A 23,026-nucleotide genomic window follows, 5' to 3' on the forward strand; every position below is an offset into this window, starting at 1 on the left:
CACGCGCAACACGCGCAACCTAAAAGGGAGCATGAATTGCTTTGAGTAAATTTTGCGCAACAACGTAACACCAACGCTGAAGCATGCAGCCGCCTTAACTCTCGGTTGCGCTGAACCTGCTACCTGAAACGGAAAACCCAGAGTTTCCACTAACTCAGAGCTAACAAACTCGGGGTTGCCTCAAAACCAGCTACCTGAAACAGGGCTCAGGTTCTGCTTGACTTCCTGGGCAGCAGACAACGTCAATATACCAATACCCCCGCCCACATAATGTTATGATATTGTGCATCATAGAAAACCGCTTTGCGGCGCAGATGATTTTTATTTTTTGTTTTTTATTTTATGAAAGAATGCCGCCCGTTCACCCGTGACTAAAACCGCCACTGTAGGCTATATCACTGAAGAACCCATTCTTATTAGTAGGGCCTTATGGACGTGCCTTAACGAATGAGGAATAATGAAGAATATACATGATTCTTCTTCTCTAGACAATGTTATAGGGGGACACATATTTTGTCAGATTGTATAATTTCGACCTGCCAAAATATGTATCCCCTACTTAAAATGAACACTCTGTCCTACAAGTGCTTTTTTTATACTCATCGCTTACTTCATATCATTAATAATAAATATTGAGAATATAAACTTGTTTCCTCTTTCCTAGCCGAAGTAATAGGGAAAGACACATTTCATGTAAATGCATCATAATGAGTTGTTACTCTTTGCCAACCATTCGTTCACCAATAGTTAAGCTTTTTGAGTGAATAGTTAACCATTCCTTCACCAGTAGGCTAGTTAAGCTTTTTGTTAAGCTTTTTTCAGAGCTCTCCACCCAGAGAGGACCACACATCCCTGCCAGTTCTATAACAGTTTATTCACCCATTAATATCAGTGAGTATTGTGGTATCTTGCGCCCGTTTTTTAAACGCGGAAATAGTTAGTTTTTCAAACCGTTCTAAACCCGCTTTTATTGCTTGATTAAAAGCCGACTATTACAAAATTATTCAGCAATAATAATACATTCCAACTATAAACGACATATATTACCAAGCATAACGTAGAGTTGGCCTATTGCTGAATACTCAAGTACATTTAAGAAAATAAATACCAGACCTGTTGTGGAGAAGCCGAACAATGAAATATACAAATAATCTATAAAAGGGGAAAAAGTTTACCTAAAATGAGGAGAAGTCCTCCGGAGAACATTTCCATCAAACAGAACAGGGTTTTCTCTGAGCCAAATTCTCTTAGCCAAATGTCCGCTATTATATGCAGGCCTATATGGTGATTTCCTTATGATGAACAGTGGCGTGGCGTGGGGATTATTTTTGAGGAAGCCATGATACAAAACCTCTACATGCTTTTAGGTGGGGGACAGAAAAGAGTACGTCGTAGCTTGTATGCATTACATATTACTAAAAGAGCTATTGCTACTGGTAAATTTACCAGGATTTACACACGCCTGTAATCAGACCGACACGACATACGCGCTCGCTCTCTCTCAGACCATTCTCTCTCACTCAACTCACTCAACTCACTCAACTCACTCAACTCACTCACACACACACACACACACACACACACACACACACACACACACACACACACACACACACACACACACACACACACACACACACACACCTCCTAATTGTTTTCCCTTTTATAACACTACTTAAAAGACAACACAAGATAACCCAGAGCAAGCGGCTATAAACAACCACAGCCGCATCTGTTCAGGTGAGCCCTTCTGTCCCTGGTGCTGATTCTCAGCGTTAACAACCGCGATAAAACAACAACTTCATTTGATTGACCAATGCAACTTATTCCAGACAATCAAGGCACAATTAGAAATATAATAACACAAAAAAAATAAACAGACAGCTCAGGGAACAGTAATGCCGCACCGAGAGGTGCGTATTTTACTCACCCTATTGTAGAGGAAGGCCTTTCTCCTGTCTTTCATGGTGGCGAAGAGGTCAATAAGATCCCTGTCACCCAGGGATTGTTCAGGGAGCATGAATCTTTGTAAAAAAGAAGGCATGGCCAGCAAAATAGCTGAAGTTTAGCGCTACCAGCTAGGACATAATTATCCTCATTGAAAGTGCGATAACTTTTCTTTCTTTCCACAAGCAGCTGAAGCTTGGCCTGCCGTCAGATTTATTTTTTTGTTGCTGCCCATGTGGCAGTTTGGTTAAATGTTACCAAATAGTCCTACTCTCCATCCTCCAAAACTGTAGGCCTACTTGCTTATACGATAATATGGTAAAAATCGTATCTCCCGCTATTTGCTTTGATTTGATTGGTCTGGCTTCCCTTGGCACCCTGCTGACTACTTCTTCTTCTTCTTCTTTTGAGTTTATTTGGCGGTTGGCAAACCAATATGGTGCATTACCGCCACCTACTGTTTGTTTTAGAGCTTCGATGGAGGTTATACGTTATAAACTATGCAACAACAAACAAAAGTAAATAAACAAAATCATATAGATAAAAAACCACAGATTAAATTATAATCTGTCAAATAAACCTGTTGCTTTTAGATAACTCAATACATGTTTCCATGCTGGTGGTCTCAGTGAGGAAAAGGAGAGTAAACCCTCTAAGGTCAAGCTTGTTTGACCCAAAGCTTTAACATTTTTCAACAGTTCCCTTCTCTCCAAATTGTACGCTTCGCATTGTAGTAAAACATGCTCCACTGTTTCTCTTCCATTACATTTTGGGCAGACCCCTGTTTCATGTTTGCCTATGATGTTCATACTGTGGTTAAGACATGTGTGCCCTATGCGTAGTCTTGTGATGATAACCTCACATCTTCGGTTCCAGTAGCCCTGTCTCCTTGTTACCACCTGCCTCTGGATTCTATGCAGGAACCGACCCTTATTTTCCCTATCCCATTGTTCTTGCCACACCTTGTTGATTTCTGATTTAATTATTGTTTTAACTTCAGATTTACTTAATGGAACACCCAGCTGTATATCCTGTTTCAGTGCCTTTTTTGCTAACATGTCGACAACCTCATTGCCTTCTACTTCAGCATGGGATGGGACCCATAAAAAGCCCACCGTTATTTGCATTCTTTCTATTTTAAACAAACTCTGAAGAACCTCATAAACTAGATCAGGCCTACAGGTAGATTTGCCATTTGAAATGCTGATTAGAGCTGCCATTGAGTCTGAGCAAATGATGCATCTACTTGACCTTCCCTCTTCTATCCACCAGAGAGCCAATAAAATGGCTAACAGCTCCACTGTGAATACTGCTAAATGATCTGACGTTCTTTTGATAATTGATACATTAAACTGTGGTATGTGTACTGCAGCCCCTGTCCTACCTGTGTCTGGATCTTTTGACCCGTCTGTAAAAATTTGAATTGACCCGTTATACTTATCACTCATATACTGTTGTATCAAACTATTCATCCCTCCAAATTCATTACATTGTTTTGATTTCTTAATAATTTCAAGATCTACTGTAGGCATGGGGAAAAGCCACGGGGGAGTTGCTGGTAGTGGTACTGTACAGCTATGTGTTAAATTGGATATCCCTAACTCCCTGGCAGAGCTATCTCCTACCCATCCAAAACTATTTAGCTTTGTGCGCCCATGCTCCCAGCATGGCTCTAGAACTGATTTGGTTGGATGATCTTGTTTGTGCCCTTGCAAATTAGTCCAGTATACCATGGACAACTGCCTACGCCTCAAATATAATGGTAACTCTCCAACCTCCACCTGTAGAGCTGCAACTGATGAAGTCTTGAATGCCCCACAACACAGCCGGATGGCCTGTGCCTGTATTACATCACATTTGGTAAGATGTGACTTTGCAGCTGAACCATATGCAATACACGCATAGTCTAATGCAGATCTAATTATGGCAATGTACATTTGCTTAAGAGATTTCATACTGGCGCCCCAGCTACTTCCAGCTAAGCACCTCATTACATTGATTGCCTTTTTGCATCTCATCACTCCTCTCTGGATATGCTCTCCAAAGGTCAGCTTACTATCCATCCAGACTCCCAGAAACCGAATAACTTGTACTTGCTTTACCATTTGTCCATAGAGTACGATTCGTAAGATTGGATTTTCCCTCTTCCTGGAAAAGCATATCACTTGAGAGTCTTCTCAACTGAGAAACGGAAGCCCCACTTATTACCCCATTTCTCTACTGTGCTTACAGCTGCCTGTAGCTTCTTTTCAGCAAACGTACCATTACGGCCTTTAACCCATAACGCCCCATCATCTGCATACAGAGACCTTCCAAGACTAGCATCAACCTCTGAGAAAATGTCATTAATCATAACACTGTTACGTATTTTAAGAATCTAAGCTACCCACACATAGACCAAAATGAAGCAGGACCAAACATATAAGCCGTAAATACTATACATAGCCACAAGGGGAGCAATACCTTATTGGAGGCTGCTCCAGCCACAGATAGCAGCACTTTTATATATACGAAGAAGCCGAAGTCATTACGTCACCCCGGCTACGCCCACTTGGCGGTCTCTTACCTGTGCACCCAGTGTGAAGAGACCAGAGATTAATAACCACACGCGCGCAGGGTCACGGGCGTCTGCCCGTGGCCCATAGATCAGAGATTTGCAGCGACACCCGCGAGGGGACATGGGCCTTTGCCCATGTCCCGTAGTAGCCAGAGTTATTATCTCTCACACGTGTTCCATTCTTTAGCTACAATTCCCTCCGTATAGCTTCAGTTACCATGCCGGAACATGCCGACGACTTATAATAAATGAAGTGAGTCTAAAGCAACCCGGGATTGGACAACTTTCTTTGAGAAAACACATGATATTTGGTGACCCGAGACGTTTGGAAGAAAGTCCCGAGAAATCCCGGCGGGCGCGACGCTAAAACAACTTCAACAGGCCCGCACGTCTGAGGTAAGTATAACTCATTGTTTTAAAGATTAAATCTGAAATAGGATTGGTTATAAGAACATTTAGGTGTAAGTTTGTTTTAGCCACCGTCCGGTCGTTACCCCCTGACGCCCTACACACGTGAAGTCCCCACCGCCCCCCCCCTCCAGGCCCCCTACACACGAGTACCCCCTCTCCCCATCCCTTTGTTTACCTGGGCGCTCCTGGCTGTTTGATAAGGCAATGGTAGCCTGCACAAAGGGACCCCCGGTGTGTTATGTCTGTCTGTCTGTCTCTGTCTCTGTGTCTGTCTGTACCACGTGGTAGGTGGTTTTTGTGTTATATGATGAACGTCTCGAAGTTAAGCCGAGATCATCATAAGGTAATTGGTGAATGTCTCGAAGTTAAGCCGGGCCACCATAAGGTATATTTATTACCGACCATAAAGTTCCAAACTCTTTACGGTGGGGGGAGGAAAGGTCAGGTTTTTAACGTTAATCTAGCTTAGTTGCATATTAAAACGGAGGCTTGGCCAAGGAGTTCAAATTGGATTGATTCCTCCCGGTTCAGTTAAGTCTAATGTGCAATTTTGATTAGTATAGAACGCAGCCGTAGAGTGTAACCACGTGGTGTTAAAGAGACGGCGCGTCTTCGTGACGTGGGTTTCCTTTGTCCAGACGTCCGCCATCTTGGGTCTTGCAGAGACCAAGAGCAGCGGGGAGCCCAACTACGGTGTTACATTCTCTCTCCCTCTTCCTCTCTCCCTCTTCCTCTCTCTCGCTCGTGATACCCCCCCACTCCCTTTGTCCCAGTCTTCACAGGTCCAGTAGTCAGACCCCCCCCCCCCCATCCCCCTGAGAAGGCAACTCGCCTCTCTATTGTTAGTTAAATTGCCCCTTACCCCCTCAAACCCTCAAACCCTCACACCTAGCCATGTGTTGGAACCAGGATGTAAATTTAGCCTTTGCGACCTGTGTTTGTGTGCATTGATCTTAATATTCTCTCTCTCTCTCTTCAGGAAATAGCAGTATATGCAGTAACGAATGCCTAACACTCAGACATTATGTTTTTCAGGTTGCTAAGCCCTTCTGTCTATTCAACATGCGTTTTGTGTATCAAAACAGAAGTGCAATAGACACGGGTTGTGTCATGCACATTGATTAGGGAACCAGGATGGTTCAAATAGACACGGGGTTCAACTGTTAAAATAATGTTTAATTAATAAATGGTTTTAACCGGTGCACAAGGCGGGAGTTAGCTCAACTGCTGTAGTTCAATTACAATAACATTTGTTTCAAACGATAACTTCTGAATTTTTCTTTTAGGTTCAGTTTTTGTTTTGTTTATAGAATATCACCATATATTTAATACCAAGATGTGCATAATTGTTGTAAGTTTGGATGACTCTTTATTCTACCTAGTTTAGACGGTTTTGATTGACCTAGCTCAAGATTCACCAGGTGTCAGACGTAGGATTGTGGCACTTCCTGGGAGCCCCCGAGCCACACGTCGACTGCACCAGGTGTCAAGACGTAGGATTGTTGCACTCCTTGAGGAGCCTCCGAGCCACGCGTTAATCGACTAATCGTTCCTGCAGAGTTCTGAGGTGGTAACGGTGGAGCTCAATGGGAGGCTCCGGGAGAGTACAATCGCGGGCTCACACGGGGAGTGGTGGCGGTGGGGCTCATGGGAAGGCCCCGGGAGAGTTGTCATTCGCGGGCTCACACGGGGAGAAATCGGGTGGGTCAGTAAGTCAGAAGGTTGAATTAATGTATCGATTTGATGTTGACCAACAAAAAACTAGATAATTATAATAATAAATACTGTTCATGTAATGGTATAGTTAGGTCTGGGACCTGCGTAGCTAAAAAAACTGTTTTGGAAATAGTAATGAACGTGTCCGGGACATGTGTAGCTATAAAATAAGTAAAGATAAAACTGAGTTTTACTTTACTTCACTTTGCTAAGACATATTCACGTTTGATGTGGTATGCAGAAAGTGGCGCAATAGGATATTGTGCAGAGAATAAGGCGTATTCACGTTTGATGTGGTATGCGATGTACATAGGAGTGAATCAAAGTGTGGGCAACATCAAATGCGAGCAATAGGTAGAATAAATGAAGATTAGGTCATCCAATATACATAGTTAGTGTAGGACAAACGGGTAGTATGATGAAGGTAACTGTTATGAGATACGGTTAACACAGAAGTGATATTGAACATGCACATTTCAACATTGTTATTTCCCTTTTACATCTTTTTGGTTATAGCAACTTGGTTAAACTACGGCGTGGTTAGCTTTGGTTGTCATTCAATGCGCATGGCTGAAGCAATGCGCAAGGAGGGATGTAGTGTGAAATTAAACCAAAGTAGATACTGTAAAACAATTAAAATTAGAATTCATGGAAATATGTTTTTGAACAACTAACTGCTGTACATGAGTTTGTATTTCTGCAATAGAAGCAAAAAGTTCCAGATGCAGACACACCCGGAGCCTACAAACTACCACCGCCGAGCAAGGCAATATCCCGGATTTACTTGAATAACACATTTTAAAACAACCATACCAGACTATGTTTGTTATTGTGTAATGTTGCTTGGTTGCGAGTGCAACCCGTTATTTCTGAATCGCTGCATTAATAATGGTACAGTTGATCTTCCTTGAGGCGATTGTTTTACAGGCCACCTGTTACTGACACGACGACGACGGAGAACCTGTTTGAAGGCTCCCATGATGTAGGAGTAACCTCTCTGAGTTGAGCCCTTGACAAGGAGGGACGAGTCTTGGGATCATGAATTACAGGCCAGACGGCGACAGAAAAAACAATGACCCCAAATCCATGCCCAAACCACCCACATGAACCGGCGCACCAATACACGAAGATCACCTGAACCCCCCAAATCCATGTTAGCTTATCAATCATTTTGAAATTTTAAAATTGTATTATGACTACCAATTTTTACTTTACTTTTGCACATGATGAAAATTGTATGGCCTTGTAGCACATAACCAAAAGTATTAGCTCAGGATTTCTATGAGTAGTTTTGTTTGTGTGCTGTTTGGACATGTGATTGTATGATAACAAGATTTATGTTCATTGTTGTATTGTTAAATAATGACCTGTATTCCCAATGAGACCCACAAGGTGAATGACGTCTCAGTATTATGAGCGCATTGTGGTTTTTTTTCCTCTATTCAAGAGTTTTCCACACGTGTTGATGATTGATCCTAATTTGACTATGTTTTCGGTGTGGTAAATGGTGTTTATGATTTAAAATATTATTGTATGGTCATCTAAGATGACCAAGGAGGGATTGTTACGTATTTTAAGAATCTAAGCTACCCACACATAGACCAAAATGAAGCAGGACCAAACATATAAGCCGTAAATACTATACATAGCCACAAGGGGAGCAATACCTTATTGGAGGCTGCTCCAGCCACAGATAGCAGCACTTTTATATATACGAAGAAGCCGAAGTCATTACGTCACCCCGGCTACGCCCACTTGGCGGTCTCTTACCTGTGCACCCAGTGTGAAGAGACCAGAGATTAATAACCACACGCGCGCAGGGTCACGGGCCTCTGCCCGTGGCCCATAGATCAGAGATTTGCAGCGACACCCGCGAGGGGACATGGGCCTTTGCCCATGTCCCGTAGTAGCCAGAGTTATTATCTCTCACACGTGTTCCATTCTTTAGCTACAATTCCCTCCGTATAGCTTCAGTTACCATGCCGGAACATGCCGACGACTTATAATAAATGAAGTGAGTCTAAAGCAACCCGGGATTGGACAACTTTCTTTGAGAATATGCAACAACACTAAAGAGTAATGGACTGCACACACTCCCTTGTGGAACTCCATTCTCTGTAGGATAGACCATAGAATGGGTTGCCCCCACCCTCACTTCCATAGTTCTATCCTTAAGGAAATCCAATACCCGATTAAACATCCTCCCACCTATTCCCATGCTTTCAAGCTTAATAAGGAGACCATCCCGCCACAACATGTCATACGCCTTTTCAACATCAAAAAGGATGGCGTCTACCATCTCCTTATTTGCCTGGGCCTTTCTAACTATATTCTCCAAACACAGCACAGGGTCCATGGTCGTCCTCCCTCTACGGAAACCACTCTGACTTGGACTAATCATGCTCCTGCTTTCTACTATGTAGGTTAATCTATCCGTAACCATACGCTCCATTACCTAACACATGTTAGAGGTCAGGGCTATTGGCCTATAGCTAGTCACTTCACTCTTATCTTTTCCTGGTTTCCCAATTGGGATAACCACAGAGTGTTTCCATGCCAATGGTAGTGTCCCTGATTCCCAAACCCTATTGAAAAGCTGCAGGATCACCATCTGTGCTTGAGGAGTTAAATTGACCACCATTTTATAACATATCTCATCCTTACCAGGGGATGTATTTCTAACACCTGCTAAAGCTCGTTTCAACTCAAACAAGGAAAAACAAACATTTGATGCCTCTGCGGTGTCATTCTTTTTCCTTACTGTGTTGGGATGTACCCTAATCACTTCATCCCTACCTGCTCTTGCCTCCTGCGTCAGATTAGCAGAGCTATGTATTTTAGCGAATGATTTAGCCAAAGCTTCTGCCTTGTCTTTGTTTGTCACCATGATTTCACCATTATACCTAATTGCTGGTAGGGCATATTCCCTCCTGATACCACCCATCCTTCGAATCATGCCCCACACATCACTGATCTTGGTATCTCTTCCAATAGTGTTACAGAATTGCTGCCACTGGTTTCGCTTGGCCTTCCTTATCACTCGTCTAACTACTGCTTGTGTTTTCTTATATTCTATCAAGTCATTAAAGGAAAATGAAGCTTTAACCTTCTTAAAAGCTCTGTTTCTTGCCTGTACAGCCTTTTTACATTCATCTGTCCACCAGGGAACCATGTGACGTTGTTGTCCTGACCCACTTCCTTTCCCTATTATTTCTACTGCAGTTGACTGCATGGCTTTTGTTATCCTTGCATTAAAATCATCAATCCCTTCATTGTTTTGGTTCAGTCCCTCCAACTTCCCACTACACATCATGCTGTATGACCCTGCTGACTAATCACAGGAGGGCAGTGTCATGACGGAACCCAGTCGCCAAGAAAAAACGTCAGTGGTGTACGTTTCCATGAACACTGGATACGTAGCATTTCAACGTAAAAAATAGCGTGTTATACCTACAGTATCCACGTGTGCCGCTGTGGAGGCGGGTTTCGGGGTTTGGGTTTCACGGCTTTCGCGGCAAATTGTGGACACGATTGTTTAGGGGGGGGGGGGGGGGGAGACTGTTGTTGACCGGGGAGGGGGGGGGGGGGGGGGGGAGACACGTTTGTTGAGGGGGGACGACGACACACGATTGTGGGGGGGGGGGGGGGGAGACGACGACACGTTAGTTGAAGGGGGGGGGGGGGGACACGTTTGTTGAGGGGGGGGGGAGACACGTTTGTAGGGGGGGGCACGCTCGACAACGAGAGTTGGTTTTTATTGAACGCTCGACAACGAGAGTTGGTTTTTATTGAACGAGACTTCAACACGGAACAGCTGCTCGAAACGATGGTCACGTCACTCTCGGTGACGGTGTCGACAATAATGAACACACGAACAATGTTAATAGAACAACACACAACCACATAAAATCCCGAACCCATTAACCCCACTTAATCCTAACAACAAAACAAGTTAACAAAAGCCCCATTTGTCAACTGAGAACCCCAATTCCCAGAATCCCCCGCGGCTCCGGAACACGGCGTAGCTTATATTAATCTTTATTATCTGAATGGGAAATGCAATATTTTAGGACAGATACACCATTAAACGCGTTTCTAATGACATTTCTAGCGAGAAATGTACATTTTCCTTACATAATCTTCAGTCAGTGAATGTGTATGATCTTTATTAATCTTTATTATCTGAATGGGAAATGCAATATTTTAGGACCGATTCACCGTTAAACGTGTTTCTAACAACATTTCTAGCGAGAAATATACTTTTTAATTGCATAATCTTCAGTCAGTGATTGTGTCTGATCTTTAGTTTTATAGTTATTAGGAGTTGATCGGCTCGCTCGCATGTTTCAACGACGTCAGGTTGCTTTCGCTAAACTAGCAGCTCACGTGCTTCCTGCGTTTGTGTTCTGTTACTTTATGTAACTTTTAATGATATCATCTTGTTAGAAACACGTATATCTGAGAGCCAACCCAGTCGCCAAAATCATACCTACGTTGACAGTGTACGTTTCGTGAACACTGGATTACGTCGCATTTCAACATAAAATAGCGTGTTATACACACACACACACACACGCACGCACATGCACAGACACACACACACAAGCACACACACGCACGCACAGACACACACACACACACACACACACACACACACACACACACACACACACACACACACACACACACACGCACACACGCACACACGCACACACGCACACGGTGCATTTCGCTGCTAAAACAACAACAAAAAAATATTCCCTCAAATATTATTACTTTCAAAACGTTGGCCAAAATGGCCAATAATATCTTTTTTTTTTGGGATGCTTCTAGGACATTTTGGGTGGATTTTGAACGGTATGTGGGGGGCACGTTTTTTGCAGGACCTGGCAACCCTGTGCTTGGTGCCGTCTCCTTTTGACCTTTTGACCCCAGACTTCTGGGGGAATAGCTGAATCAATTCATTAGTCAATCAGAAGCATGTAAATATCTTTCCGGTGGGGTAAGAGGACGAACAAGGTGTCCTTCAACATCTACGCTTCCAGGCGATTGCAACGGTGCCACACATGAGCATATTCGAACATGTTTAATGGTAGTAATTAGCTGTCGAAATTGGAGGCCTTAATCAATACTGAGCAGCTATTGATTTGCTTCCCGATAAAGATTTGTCACAAATGACATGTTATTTAGCATCTACACGTTGAGCTGAGTCCAATGACACCAAGAACGACACTCTAGCTAATGGTAACATGTATTTTACATGGTACACCTAGGTCTAGGACATGATCTCGGTGTAGCAAGAGGCCGAGCTTGATCTCATTGGACTCAGCTTAACGTGTCGATGCTAATTAACATGTAATTTGTCAAAAATCTCCATCGGGAAGCAAATCTATAGCTGGTCATTATTGATAAAGGCCTCCAAAATCGACAGCTAATTACTACCCCGAAACATATTCAAATATGATCATGTGTGGCACTGTTGCAATCGTCTCGAAACGTAGATGTCAAAGGACACCTTGTTTGCTCTGTTGCACCACCGGGAACATATTTTCATACTTCTAATGGATTGATTCATATTTTAAGGTTCTCGGAGTGAGACTTTAAGTGGCTGCAGCAGAAGTGTTGAGACGAAAGATGATATCAAGAGATTTATAGAATATTCCCATTCAAATTATGATTCTTCGTCGTAACATCCGACCAAACATCCTTTACATTCACAGAGCGAAGATTATAAAAGTCCAGGCTCAGCAAGTGCTCCATCTCGTTGCACCTGCACCCAGCGGCTCGCTTGCAAGATTTTGGCCTGAAGTTCTTCCCAGACCTATACCCTAACAGTCCAATATGCATATCTGAGAATCAGGCCTCTCTTCAATAATGACAAAATGTAATGAGAGAAATACAGATTCACTTTTTGTTATCTCATAAGCGGCGTGGTGCCGGCTCCTTTTGACCTTTTGACCCCAGACTTCAAAGACGTGGCCACAGGCCAGCGGTGTCTACACACATTAAGCCACAAATGTACACCTCCATCCCGCAAAAAATGGGGCCTAGAAACTAACCTCTGTCTTATATACATTGACTGTACTGTTGGAGGTCACGCCCCTTTTCCAGCCTTTTCGAGATAGCTAGGGATGCTAAAATGTTGACACACATTTCCCGGGGCCCCGAGAACGACATATGCAAGATTTGTAGTTCTAGCCCATAGAGAAAAAAAGTTTTCCCAAATGGACTGTCATTTGGACAAAGCCCCTTCAGAAGTGTTGCCTGCGAGACCTAATGGTTCAGAATGTGGTGGAAAAAAAGTTTTTGAGATAGGAAGGTCCTACCGCCCTGAAATTTGAATACCATATTCTAGGGCCTAACTGGGACCCCCGCACCGAAACTTGGCCCGGTCGGACCCCGAGGGCAGGAAGGGGGGGCCTGCCCTCGGGGTCTGACCGGGCCAAGTCTCGGGCAGGAAGGGCCCCCCCTTCCTCCCCTCGGGGTCCGACCGGGCCAAGTTTCGGTGCGGAGGTCCCAGTTAGGCCCTAGAATAAGGTATTAAAATTTCAGGGCAGTAGGACCTTCCTATCTCAAAAACTGTTTTTCCACCACATTCTGAACCATTAGGTCTTGCAGGCTACACTTCTGAGGGGCTTTGTCCAAATGACACTCCATTTGGGAAAACTTTTTTTCTCTAAGGGCTAGAACTCCAAATCTCGGATATGTCGTACACGGGGCCCCGGGAAATGTGTGTAAACATTTTAGCATCCCTAGCTATCTCGAAAAGGTCGGCAAAGGGGCGTGACCTCCAACAGTACAGTAAATGTACATAAGACAGAGGTTAGTTTCTAGTCCCCATTTTTTGTGGGATGGAGGTGTACATTTGTGGCTAAAGGTGTGTAGACACAGCTGGCCTGTGGCCACGTTTTTGAAGTCGGGGGTCAAAAGGTCAAAAGGAGCCGGCACCACGCCGCTTATGAGATAACAAAAAGTTAATGTGTGTTTCTCTCATAACTTTATGTCATTATTAAAGAGAGGCCTGATTCTCAGATATGCATGTTGGATGGCTAGGGTGTTGGTCTGGGAAGAACTTCAGGCCAAAATCTTGCAAGCGAGCCGCTGGGTGCAGGTGCAACGAGATGGAGCACTTGCTGAGCCTGGACTTTCATAATCTTCGCTCTGTGAATGTGAAGGATGTTTGGTCGGATGTTACGACGAAGAATCATAATGTGAATGGGAATATTCTATAAATCTCTTGATATCATCTTTCGTCTCAACACTTCTGCTGCAGCCACTTAAAGTCTCACTCCGAGAACCTTAAAATATGAATCAATCCATTAGAAGTATGAAAATATGTTCCCGGTGGTGCAACAGAGCAAACAAGGTGTCCTTTGACATCTACGTTTCGAGACGATTGCAACAGTGCCACACATGATCATATTTGAATATGTTTCGGGGTAGTAATTAGCTGTCGATTTTGGAGGCCTTTATCAATAATGACCAGCTATAGATTTGCTTCCCGATGGAGATTTTTGACAAATTACATGTTAATTAGCATCTACACGTTAAGATGAGTCCAATGAGATCAAGCTCGGCCTCTTGCTACACCGAGATCATGTCCTAGACCTAGGTGTACCATGTAAAATACATGTTACCATTAGCTAGAGTGTCGTTCTTGGTGTCATTGGACTCAGCTCAACGTGTAGATGCTAAATAACATGTCATTTGTGACAAATCTTTATCGGGAAGCAAATCAATAGCTGCTCAGTATTGATTAAGGCCTCCAATTTCGACAGCTAATTACTACCATTAAACATGTTCGAATATGCTCATGTGTGGCACCGTTGCAATCGCCTGGAAGCGTAGATGTTGAAGGACACCTTGTTCGTCCTCTTACTCCACCGGAAAGATATTTACATGCTTCTGATTGACTAATGAATTGATTCAGCTATTCCCCCAGAAGTCTGGGGTCAAAAGGTCAAAAGGAGACAGCACCAAGCCGGGGTTGATCCAGATCTCGGGCAACAGCGCAGGGTTGCCAGGTCCTGCAAAAAACGTGCCCCCCACATACCGTTCAAAATCCACCCAAAATGTCCTAGAAGCATCCCAAAAAAAAAAGATATTATTGGCCATTTTGGCCAACGTTTTGAAAGTAATAATATTTGAGGGAATATTTTTTTGTTGTTGTTTTAGCAGCGAAATGCACCGTGTGCGTGTGTGCGTGTGTGTGTGTGTGTGTGTCTGTGTCTGTGTCTGTGTGTCTGTGCGTGCGTGTGTGTGCTTGTGTGTGCTTGTGTGTGTGTGTCTGTGCATGTGCGTGCGTGTGTGTGTGTGTGTGTATAACACGCTATTTTATGTTGAAATGCGACGTAATCCAGTGTTCACGAAACGTACACTGTCAACGTAGGTATGTTTTTGGCGACTGGGTTGGCTCTCAGATATACGTGTTTCTAACAAGATGATATCATTAAAAGTTACATAAAGTTACAGTTTAATAACACAAACGCAGGAAGCACGTGAGCTGCTAGTTTAGCGAAAGCAACCTGACGTCGTTGAAACATGCGAGCGAGCCGATCAACTCCTAATAACTATAAAACTAAAGATCAGACACAATCACTGACTGAAGATTATGCAATTAAAAAGTATATTTCTCGCTAGAAATGTTATTAGAAACACGTTTAACGGTGAATCGGTCCTAAAATATTGCATTTCCCATTCAGATAATAAAGATTAATAAAGATCATACACATTCACTGACTGAAGATTATGTAAGGAAAATGTACATTTCTCGCTAGAAATGTCATTAGAAACGCGTTTAATGGTGTATCTGTCCTAAAATATTGCATTTCCCATTCAGATAATAAAGATTAATATAAACTACGCCGTGTTCCGGAGCCGCGGGGGATTCTGGGAATTGGGGTTCTCAGTTGACAAATGGGGCTTTTGTTAACTTGTTTTGTTGTTAGGATTAAGTGGGGTTAATGGGTTCGGGATGTTATGTGGTTGTGTGTTGTTCTATTAACATTGTCCGTGTGTTCATTATTGTCGACACCGTCACCGAGAGTGACGTGACCATCGTTTCGCGCAGCTGTTCCGTGTAGAAGTCTCGTTCAATAAAAACCAACTCTCGTTGTCGAGCGTTCAATAAAAACCAACTCTCGTTGTCGAGCGTGCCCCCCCCCTACAAACGTGTCTCCCCCCCCTCAACAAACGTGTCCCCCCCCCCCTTCAACTAACGTGTCGTCGTCGTCGTCGTCGTCGTCGTCCCCCCCCCACAATCGTGTGTCGTCGTCCCCCCTCAACAAACGTGTCAATTCTCCTTTAGGCCTACCTCCAAACCATGCGTACGCATGGGTCAGAGTTTGCTTAGGGCTGCGCACATTCTCCCGTCAAGTTGGTTTGTTTATATTGGCGGTAGTACGTACATGCCCCCTATACGCGTCGCGTTCAAACAGTGGATGGCTTGCGGTATGAATGGGTATTGAAGATTTTATGAAGGTAAATGTTATCTATATTAAAGTGTAAATTCATGAATGAACTACGATGAGAAATGCATGTGCTGCTATGTATTGACGTGATGTGATCATTGTTTTTATAGTTGTCCATAAGGAAAGTAATAATTAACTAACTAATGTGTGGTCTTTTGTTAATTCCAGGAGCTGATTGTAGCCACTGTTTTTCGCAACTTAAAATTGTTTAGCTCTGTATGCCTTATCATTGTGTAAGACCACCTCCAACTTATGTTGCTTATTTATTTCCTTTGTTTTGGCGAGGTTTGTTCCTTTCTTTTCTTATTCAGCCGGGGCTGGGAGAACGTGGGTAGTATAAGTGATCTTTTTATTAATTTATTTACTCGGTAGTAATAGGCCTACTATTGCTGTTTTCGCTTGAATTTTTGTATTTCTCTACTGATTGCTGCCCCACTGTTAGTAACTTGTGGGGCGGCTCAGTCTACTTCAGTTACTAACAGTGGGGCCCTGGGCCCCACTGTTAGTAACTTGTGGGGCCCCACTGTTAGTAACTTGTGGGGCCCCACTGTTAGTAACTTGTGGGGCCCTGGGCCCCACTGTTAGTAACTTGTGGGGCATGTGCCCGGTGTGCCCGTGCAGTAATCCACCCATGGAATCACCCTAACAGTACAGTCAATCCCCATACTAGTACTCTTATCACAAAGACTTAAGTGCTTTATTGCCATCATTCGCTGCAGACTGAAGTCCACTAAATGCTCTTCGGCAGAATCGGCACAAGGAGCGTGATGTTGTAGAATGATGTTGGTAACGATGTTTCAGTGATCCAGGAGAAACAGTTACCATGGTTTGATCTCAGAGCGGCATTGTCTTTTAAATACGCGTTCAGCTATTTTACTGCTTCCTCTATTTTTTCCTATTAAGTAGCAGAAATTATCGTGCATAATCTCAATAGCTTCTATGCCATGTGACCAAGTGACTCCAAACCAGTATAGCACTGTAATACCAAACCCTTTCTAAACAGGCATCTGTTACCGAGTGGTGCTTTTGAGTCCTATTTCCCCTGCAAGTCACCCAGCCGTTACACCAGTACTAGCATGTAATCTTAACGTTCAAATGTAATAAAATATTTTCGGTTTCATCTAGTCTTTGGTGTGAGTTTGCGAAACGGTTGTTATTTGTAATGTGTTAACTGATCTAATATAGTAAAAAATAGTAGTCCTCTTTATTTTATATAGTCTTTCCTCTTCTGCAAAGCCAAGTGAAAACTAATGCTGTATTATTGCTTTTTTGGCCACCTGGTGGCACAGTCGCCCCATCCTTAAAATAAGAAAGCGTTGGACCAGCCTAACCCTCAGATAATTATTAGCCTGGAGCCTTGCATGATCACGTTACCAGGATGTTATGCAGGATACCAACTTAAAGGTTACCAAAACGGTACGCTGCTTGTTTCTGCAGGTCCACTCGGTGTCTGAATCGTTCAGCTTTTGTGCTCCTCAGTCGTGGAATGAACTACAAAACACTAACATGAACTATGTGAACTGTACATTGTGGGTGTACATTGCTTATGTGTCATGTGTATTATATAATTTTCGACTGTCTTATAATGTCAATATTTCTGTTGGTCCTCTCGTCCCCATTGAACAAGTACAGTTAAATGTTAAAGTTTTTAAATGTTTTTTCACAATTGTTATTTTGTTATAAGTTTATTCTTGCTGTTTTGCCTTGTTTATGTAATCCTGTTCTTTGCTTGTGCTTGTTGTATGTCTACGTAGCTGTATGTTAACCCTGCAGGTCCCTGTTGCTGCATTGTTGTACGTCTGTACAGCTGTGTTTGTGTGCTGCTGCCTCTCTAACCCATTCTTTCTCACTTCCCCTTTTCCCTTCCCCCCCAAGAAGCTTGTGTTTGTTGTCAGGCCATCACTGTAAATAAGAACTTGTTCTTAATGATCTGCCTGGTTAATTAAAGGTAAAATATAATGAAAAGAGAGTCCCTTAATGTCTCCCAGACGGAAAATAATGGTTTGGTGAGTATAGGTCATTGATGTGATTGATAATTTACCTTCCAACCAAGATTATTGGAGGATGTTTATTAATAAAGAGCCAAAAGGCCCTAAAAGGCCCAAACTCACAAGATGTTAATGGTGGTGTTAATGATACAGCTCTAACCAGACGTTTCTATACTCAGCGATAGGACAATCTTTTGTGTGCCAGCGCAAACAATGGCGATAACGGATGGCGATAACGGATGAGAACCTTCCAACCGTGGGAGACCCCCTTTATGGAGGAAATACAGTATGACCTAAAAAGCGTTTCTCCTTTCTTCCAAAGAACTCTGACTCCATGAACAAATGCATTTCTTTAACAAAGCGCATAATAAAAAATTACTAATAAAAATAATAATAATAATAAAAACTTTCGATAAAAAAACAACATAAATTAAGATACAACATGAGCCGTATAAGTCCTTTTGGTTCTTGTTTGCTTCAAGCGCGCTCTGTGGCGGTCGGGGCAGCGATGCGATGAACCTGCAGCGGGTTGCATCTGAGGGGCGTGTTGTAGCGGCCTTGTTAAGCTCCTTCTATAGTGAACAGAAAAACACACATAGACACAAATATCAACACATACAAGCACATAAGATTATGGTTTGGAGGCGTGGTGTAATAATGACGGGCAGTAGTGATATTGACTAGAGTGTTCATATGCGCCCACAGAGTAACTACATGAGCTGTAACGCCACGCTCCCACTGGATTGAAGCTACAAACAAGACAGCACAACATGAGTGAATAAAACGTCTTGAGTCAAGGCTAACGGCTACAGAAACCTTGAAGAGCTGCTGAATTGGGAAGCTTGACTTTCAGTGATACAGTGAAAGGGTCGACTGTAGTCGAGGGGATTTCCACATTCCTTTCTTTGTTTGATAACTATAGTCAGCTGCGTGGGCGGTAATTGGCCTTGGCGCTGCTGGCCCCCAACACATCACTGTCTCACCCTGGCAAAAGATATAAAAATTACACTGATTCACTCTACTTGTAGGGTGATTAATTGTACTTGTAGGGGGATTCACTTTACTTGTAGCGTGATTCCTGGTACTGGTAGGGTGATTCCCTGTACTTGTAGGGTGATTCGCTGTACTTGTAGGGTGAATAACTACTGGTAGCGTGAATCACTACTTGTAGGGTGAATGATTCTACTTGTAGCGTAATTCACTGTACTTAAAGGGGGATTCCATGTACTGGTAGGGTGAATAAATCTACTTGCAGGGGGATTCCCTGTACTTAATGTCGGGTGATTCTCTGTCCTTGTATGGGTCCATATGGGCTGAAGCACATTGATTCCAAAAGACAAGAGTGCTGTATGCGCCGCACACCTCGTGAGCTTCAGGTGCGCTCTGCAGCGGTCGGATCAACGATGCGGGGAGCCTGCAGCAGATCGTACAAAGTGTTTTCTTGAACAGCCTCCTCCTGTGGTGAACAGAAACACACGTACACGCACACATACGACCACACGCACATATACGAACCCACACGCACACAAACACAGATGTGCAAACATACAAACACAAATACGTACGATGACAGGCAAGCACACGTACGAACGCACACACAAACACATACGAACCCACCCACAAACATGCACACAAACACGCACTTATACATTTGCTTAATGCTCAGGAATCGTGTGATGCAAACATCACATCTCTAATATGCATGGACATATTTAATGAACTTCATTATTTATAACTCGCAAAGACATCTCACATTGTGTTTACGTCATGCCACAAATCTTGGTACTTGCGCTTTGTAAAAGGGTGGATATCTTAACCTATATTTGAATAAATCCATACCATGCAGAACCTCTATCTAGAGTCTAATTCTATGTATGCAGCCACATTTTAGGTTGGACCAAACTCTACGAGATCCCCAAATCCTTTGAATAGTTCCTGTGTACAATTCTGTTCTGCAAGTGAGTGAGGGTATTTAAATAAAAAAAAAAAAGTAAAATGTATGAATTGTAGATAGCATTTTTAAAAAGATTACTCAACAAATATTTGTGTTGTACATGCATTGTTGTACACACAATGTGAATGGTCGATTACAACTCACTAGCTTTTATATGCATATCGCCATATACAGGTTAGTATGCAAGCATCCACATTTTACAGACCTTTTTACCTACGGATCCCCTGCGGTACGGTAACTCTGCGAGATCAACAAAAGCATACTGACTAGTTTGTGTGTAAAGAATTATCTGAAAGTGAGTAAAGATGTAATTGTGTAAAACACAATTTGAAAATGTCTTTTTGTGGATTTGTGAGATATAATTTGAGGGTATCTTTTGGTCTATGAAGGCCTTTGGGAATGGAACTGTGATTAAGGACTGTAGTAAGGTGGACTAGACTGTATATAGGCACCCACAGAGCACCTACCTTTGGTGTTGCGTCTAGGGCCGATAGGATTGAAGCTACAAACAGAAGAAGTAACAAAATGAGTGAATGAATAAAACGGGTTCACACAAAGCTAATGGGCTACATAAACCTTAAAGAGCTGAATTCACTTTTCTTTGCTTAAAGGGGACCTATTATGCTTTTCGACTTTTATGACCTATAAACGTTGTTATAATGATTGATAGTCATGTTTAACCATACACAAAAAAAGATGTAGATTTTCGGGAAACTCTTCCTCTCATCTGGGCGCTTTCAGCATTCTCTGTCAACGCTCCGTTTCGTCCTTCTCTGCCCCCTCGCCCCCCTCCTGCCAATCCAACTCCGTTGTGATTGGTTACCTTCCTTGGAGCACGCGCGTGGGCAGATTTGACCGGGCATATGGGGGCGTGGTAGGAGTACGTCTACGTAGATGTTTCCCGGAAATGTGAACAAGTGAATCGCAATCGTTGTCCCGAGTGTTTAGCGCTCTGCACAGCCACCCCAGACTGTCACCAGGGAATACGTCGAAATGCATGTACGTCATTATTTGACACTTTAGTATGGTTAAACATGACTATCAATCATTATAACAACGTTTATAGGTCATAAAAGTCGAAAAAGCATAATAGGTCCCCTTTAATTCAGAAACTCGATTATCATTTGTGGACTGAAAGGGTCTACTGTAGTACAGAGAGGGGATTTCAACATCCTTTCTTTGTATGCTAACTATAGACAGCGGCGTAGGCAGAAATGGGCCTCCCACATCACTCAAAGCCCCAAACAGCCAAGGTTGTTCAAAATACATTTTGTTACAAAGAATAAAAGATTTATGTGAGAAAATAATTATAAACTTGATGCATTTTTTACTTTTTTCCGGTCTTCGGAAGTCTTCGGAATGTAATTGGTTGCTATTGTTCAAACCGCCAAGTTCAGTATATCTAGCTGGGTTTAAAGAGCCGGTGAACCTGCGGTTTCGGCTAGAATTTGCACGTTTAAAGCCAAAAGTAAAGGATGCGTTCACTGGCTCTTTAACGTTACCGCCACCATAGCTAAACAGTTATGTGATGCGTTATTTGAACAAAGCACGTTGTGAGGGGGAAGACCAGCCTCCATGGACGGTAATTCATCTATACAGAGTATTTTCAATAAAAAACAAATTGACATATTAACAATAAAACAACATGCATAGCTACACCATCATAAGTAAATTTTCTTTTTTATATTTACATGTGACTAAATACAAATTTGTCCACAGACATGGTAACTAACGCATGATAGTAAGCATTATTGGCCCTTAACACTAATATTCCGATTTTTTTTTTCTTTCTGTTCAATAGTCTAGATAGAACTTTATCAATCACCTGTAGGAGAAATGTGTTCATATTTGTCCCAATAAAGGTAAAAAAATAAATACAAAACACGACGGTACCTGAGTTAGTCAAACCGTCCAATCTGAAGGCTCTACTTAACCACTCCCCCTACTCACTTCCACCAATGCAAAGCGAACAGAACTGAGTAGGGGAGGGCGTAGCCTAACTATCTTGTGAACGACGCAGAGAAACCCAACGCAAATTCAATGTGAACATGTATGAGGCATTAAAAAAATCCCGGACGATTTTTAAATTCCGCAAAACATTGTCTGAAAAAGAGGGCATGTCCGAGATTCAAGTTAGGCACGTTCCACGCGTTATCCAACGCAAGTAACGCGTTTGGTGTGGCCGTAGCATAAAGCACTGAATATGTATGCATTGAAATAACGTGTTTGGTTTTGAATTGAACTCCTATTCAGCTTTATTTTTCAATGTTAAAAATTCAAAATCAAAGATTCAACGTCAAAAACTTCAAGTGGGGACGTTGATTACGTTGAAATTCAAATCCAGATACGTTATTTCAATGCATAAATATTAAGGGCTTAGAATTCAATGGCTTTTTATTTTCAAAATCCGATGGCACAGATTTACTTCCATACACTTCTTCTTCGTCATGCTTAACTGATCATACCTCTCTCGTTGGTTACACAAATCTTACCATTGACACTTCCAGAACCCCTCTCAAATTTCAGCCAGACAATTCACGACAAGTCACGTCTCAGTCACGTCTGTTAATTTATGAATGGAATTCTGAACCTGTCCCGCCTCCAAAGTAGCCTGGCTATAGCCAGGGGTGGACTGGGACAAAAATTCAGCCCTGGCATTTTCTGTCCAGACCAGCCCACTACATTATCAGCACTAGGGGTGGAACGAGACGAACGGGAGGAAACCTGTATGTACTTTATTAAAACAATTTAATCAAGTACATACATCCGAATAATAGTACAGCACTGCAAATAGCAGTTGTTGCTTTTTTTTGTTTTTGTTTTTCAAGTTTGTGTCTCTTGTGCTGCTGACAAGAAAGGTATGAAACCTAAACAGGAAGTTAACAGACATCCTGTGGTCGCTGCATCTCAAACCCCCATATCTACATATCTACAAAACCCTTGTTAAATATCATACTTAATCCAACGCTAAATTCTCTCTTGC

The 23,026-nt window shown here is 42.7% G+C and overlaps 1 protein-coding gene across 10 annotated transcripts in view; it reads right to left on the minus strand.

The window, feature by feature from the left end:
• The window catches only part of LOC130379825 (uncharacterized), a 91,891-nt gene that overhangs the window by 7,713 nt on the left and 61,152 nt on the right, over positions 1 to 23,026 (minus strand). For 2 of the 10 annotated variants that reach the window (XM_056586888.1, XM_056586887.1), the window contains exon 5: positions 19,458 to 20,545. The exons of 3 other annotated variants lie outside the window; for them this stretch is intronic. In XM_056586888.1, the coding sequence (XP_056442863.1) occupies positions 20,310 to 20,545 (236 nt within the window). In that variant the 3' untranslated portion in view covers positions 19,458 to 20,309. Of the gene's footprint in view, positions 1 to 1,175; positions 1,288 to 1,930; positions 2,312 to 16,700; positions 18,839 to 19,451; positions 20,546 to 23,026 lie in introns of those variants that run through there. 5 more of the 10 variants (XM_056586891.1, XM_056586889.1, XM_056586890.1 and 2 more) reach the window with 5 other exon arrangements.

Source organism: Gadus chalcogrammus, chromosome 3 (assembly GCF_026213295.1).
Source record: "Gadus chalcogrammus isolate NIFS_2021 chromosome 3, NIFS_Gcha_1.0, whole genome shotgun sequence".
Classification (NCBI taxonomy): domain Eukaryota; kingdom Metazoa; phylum Chordata; class Actinopteri; order Gadiformes; family Gadidae; genus Gadus; species Gadus chalcogrammus.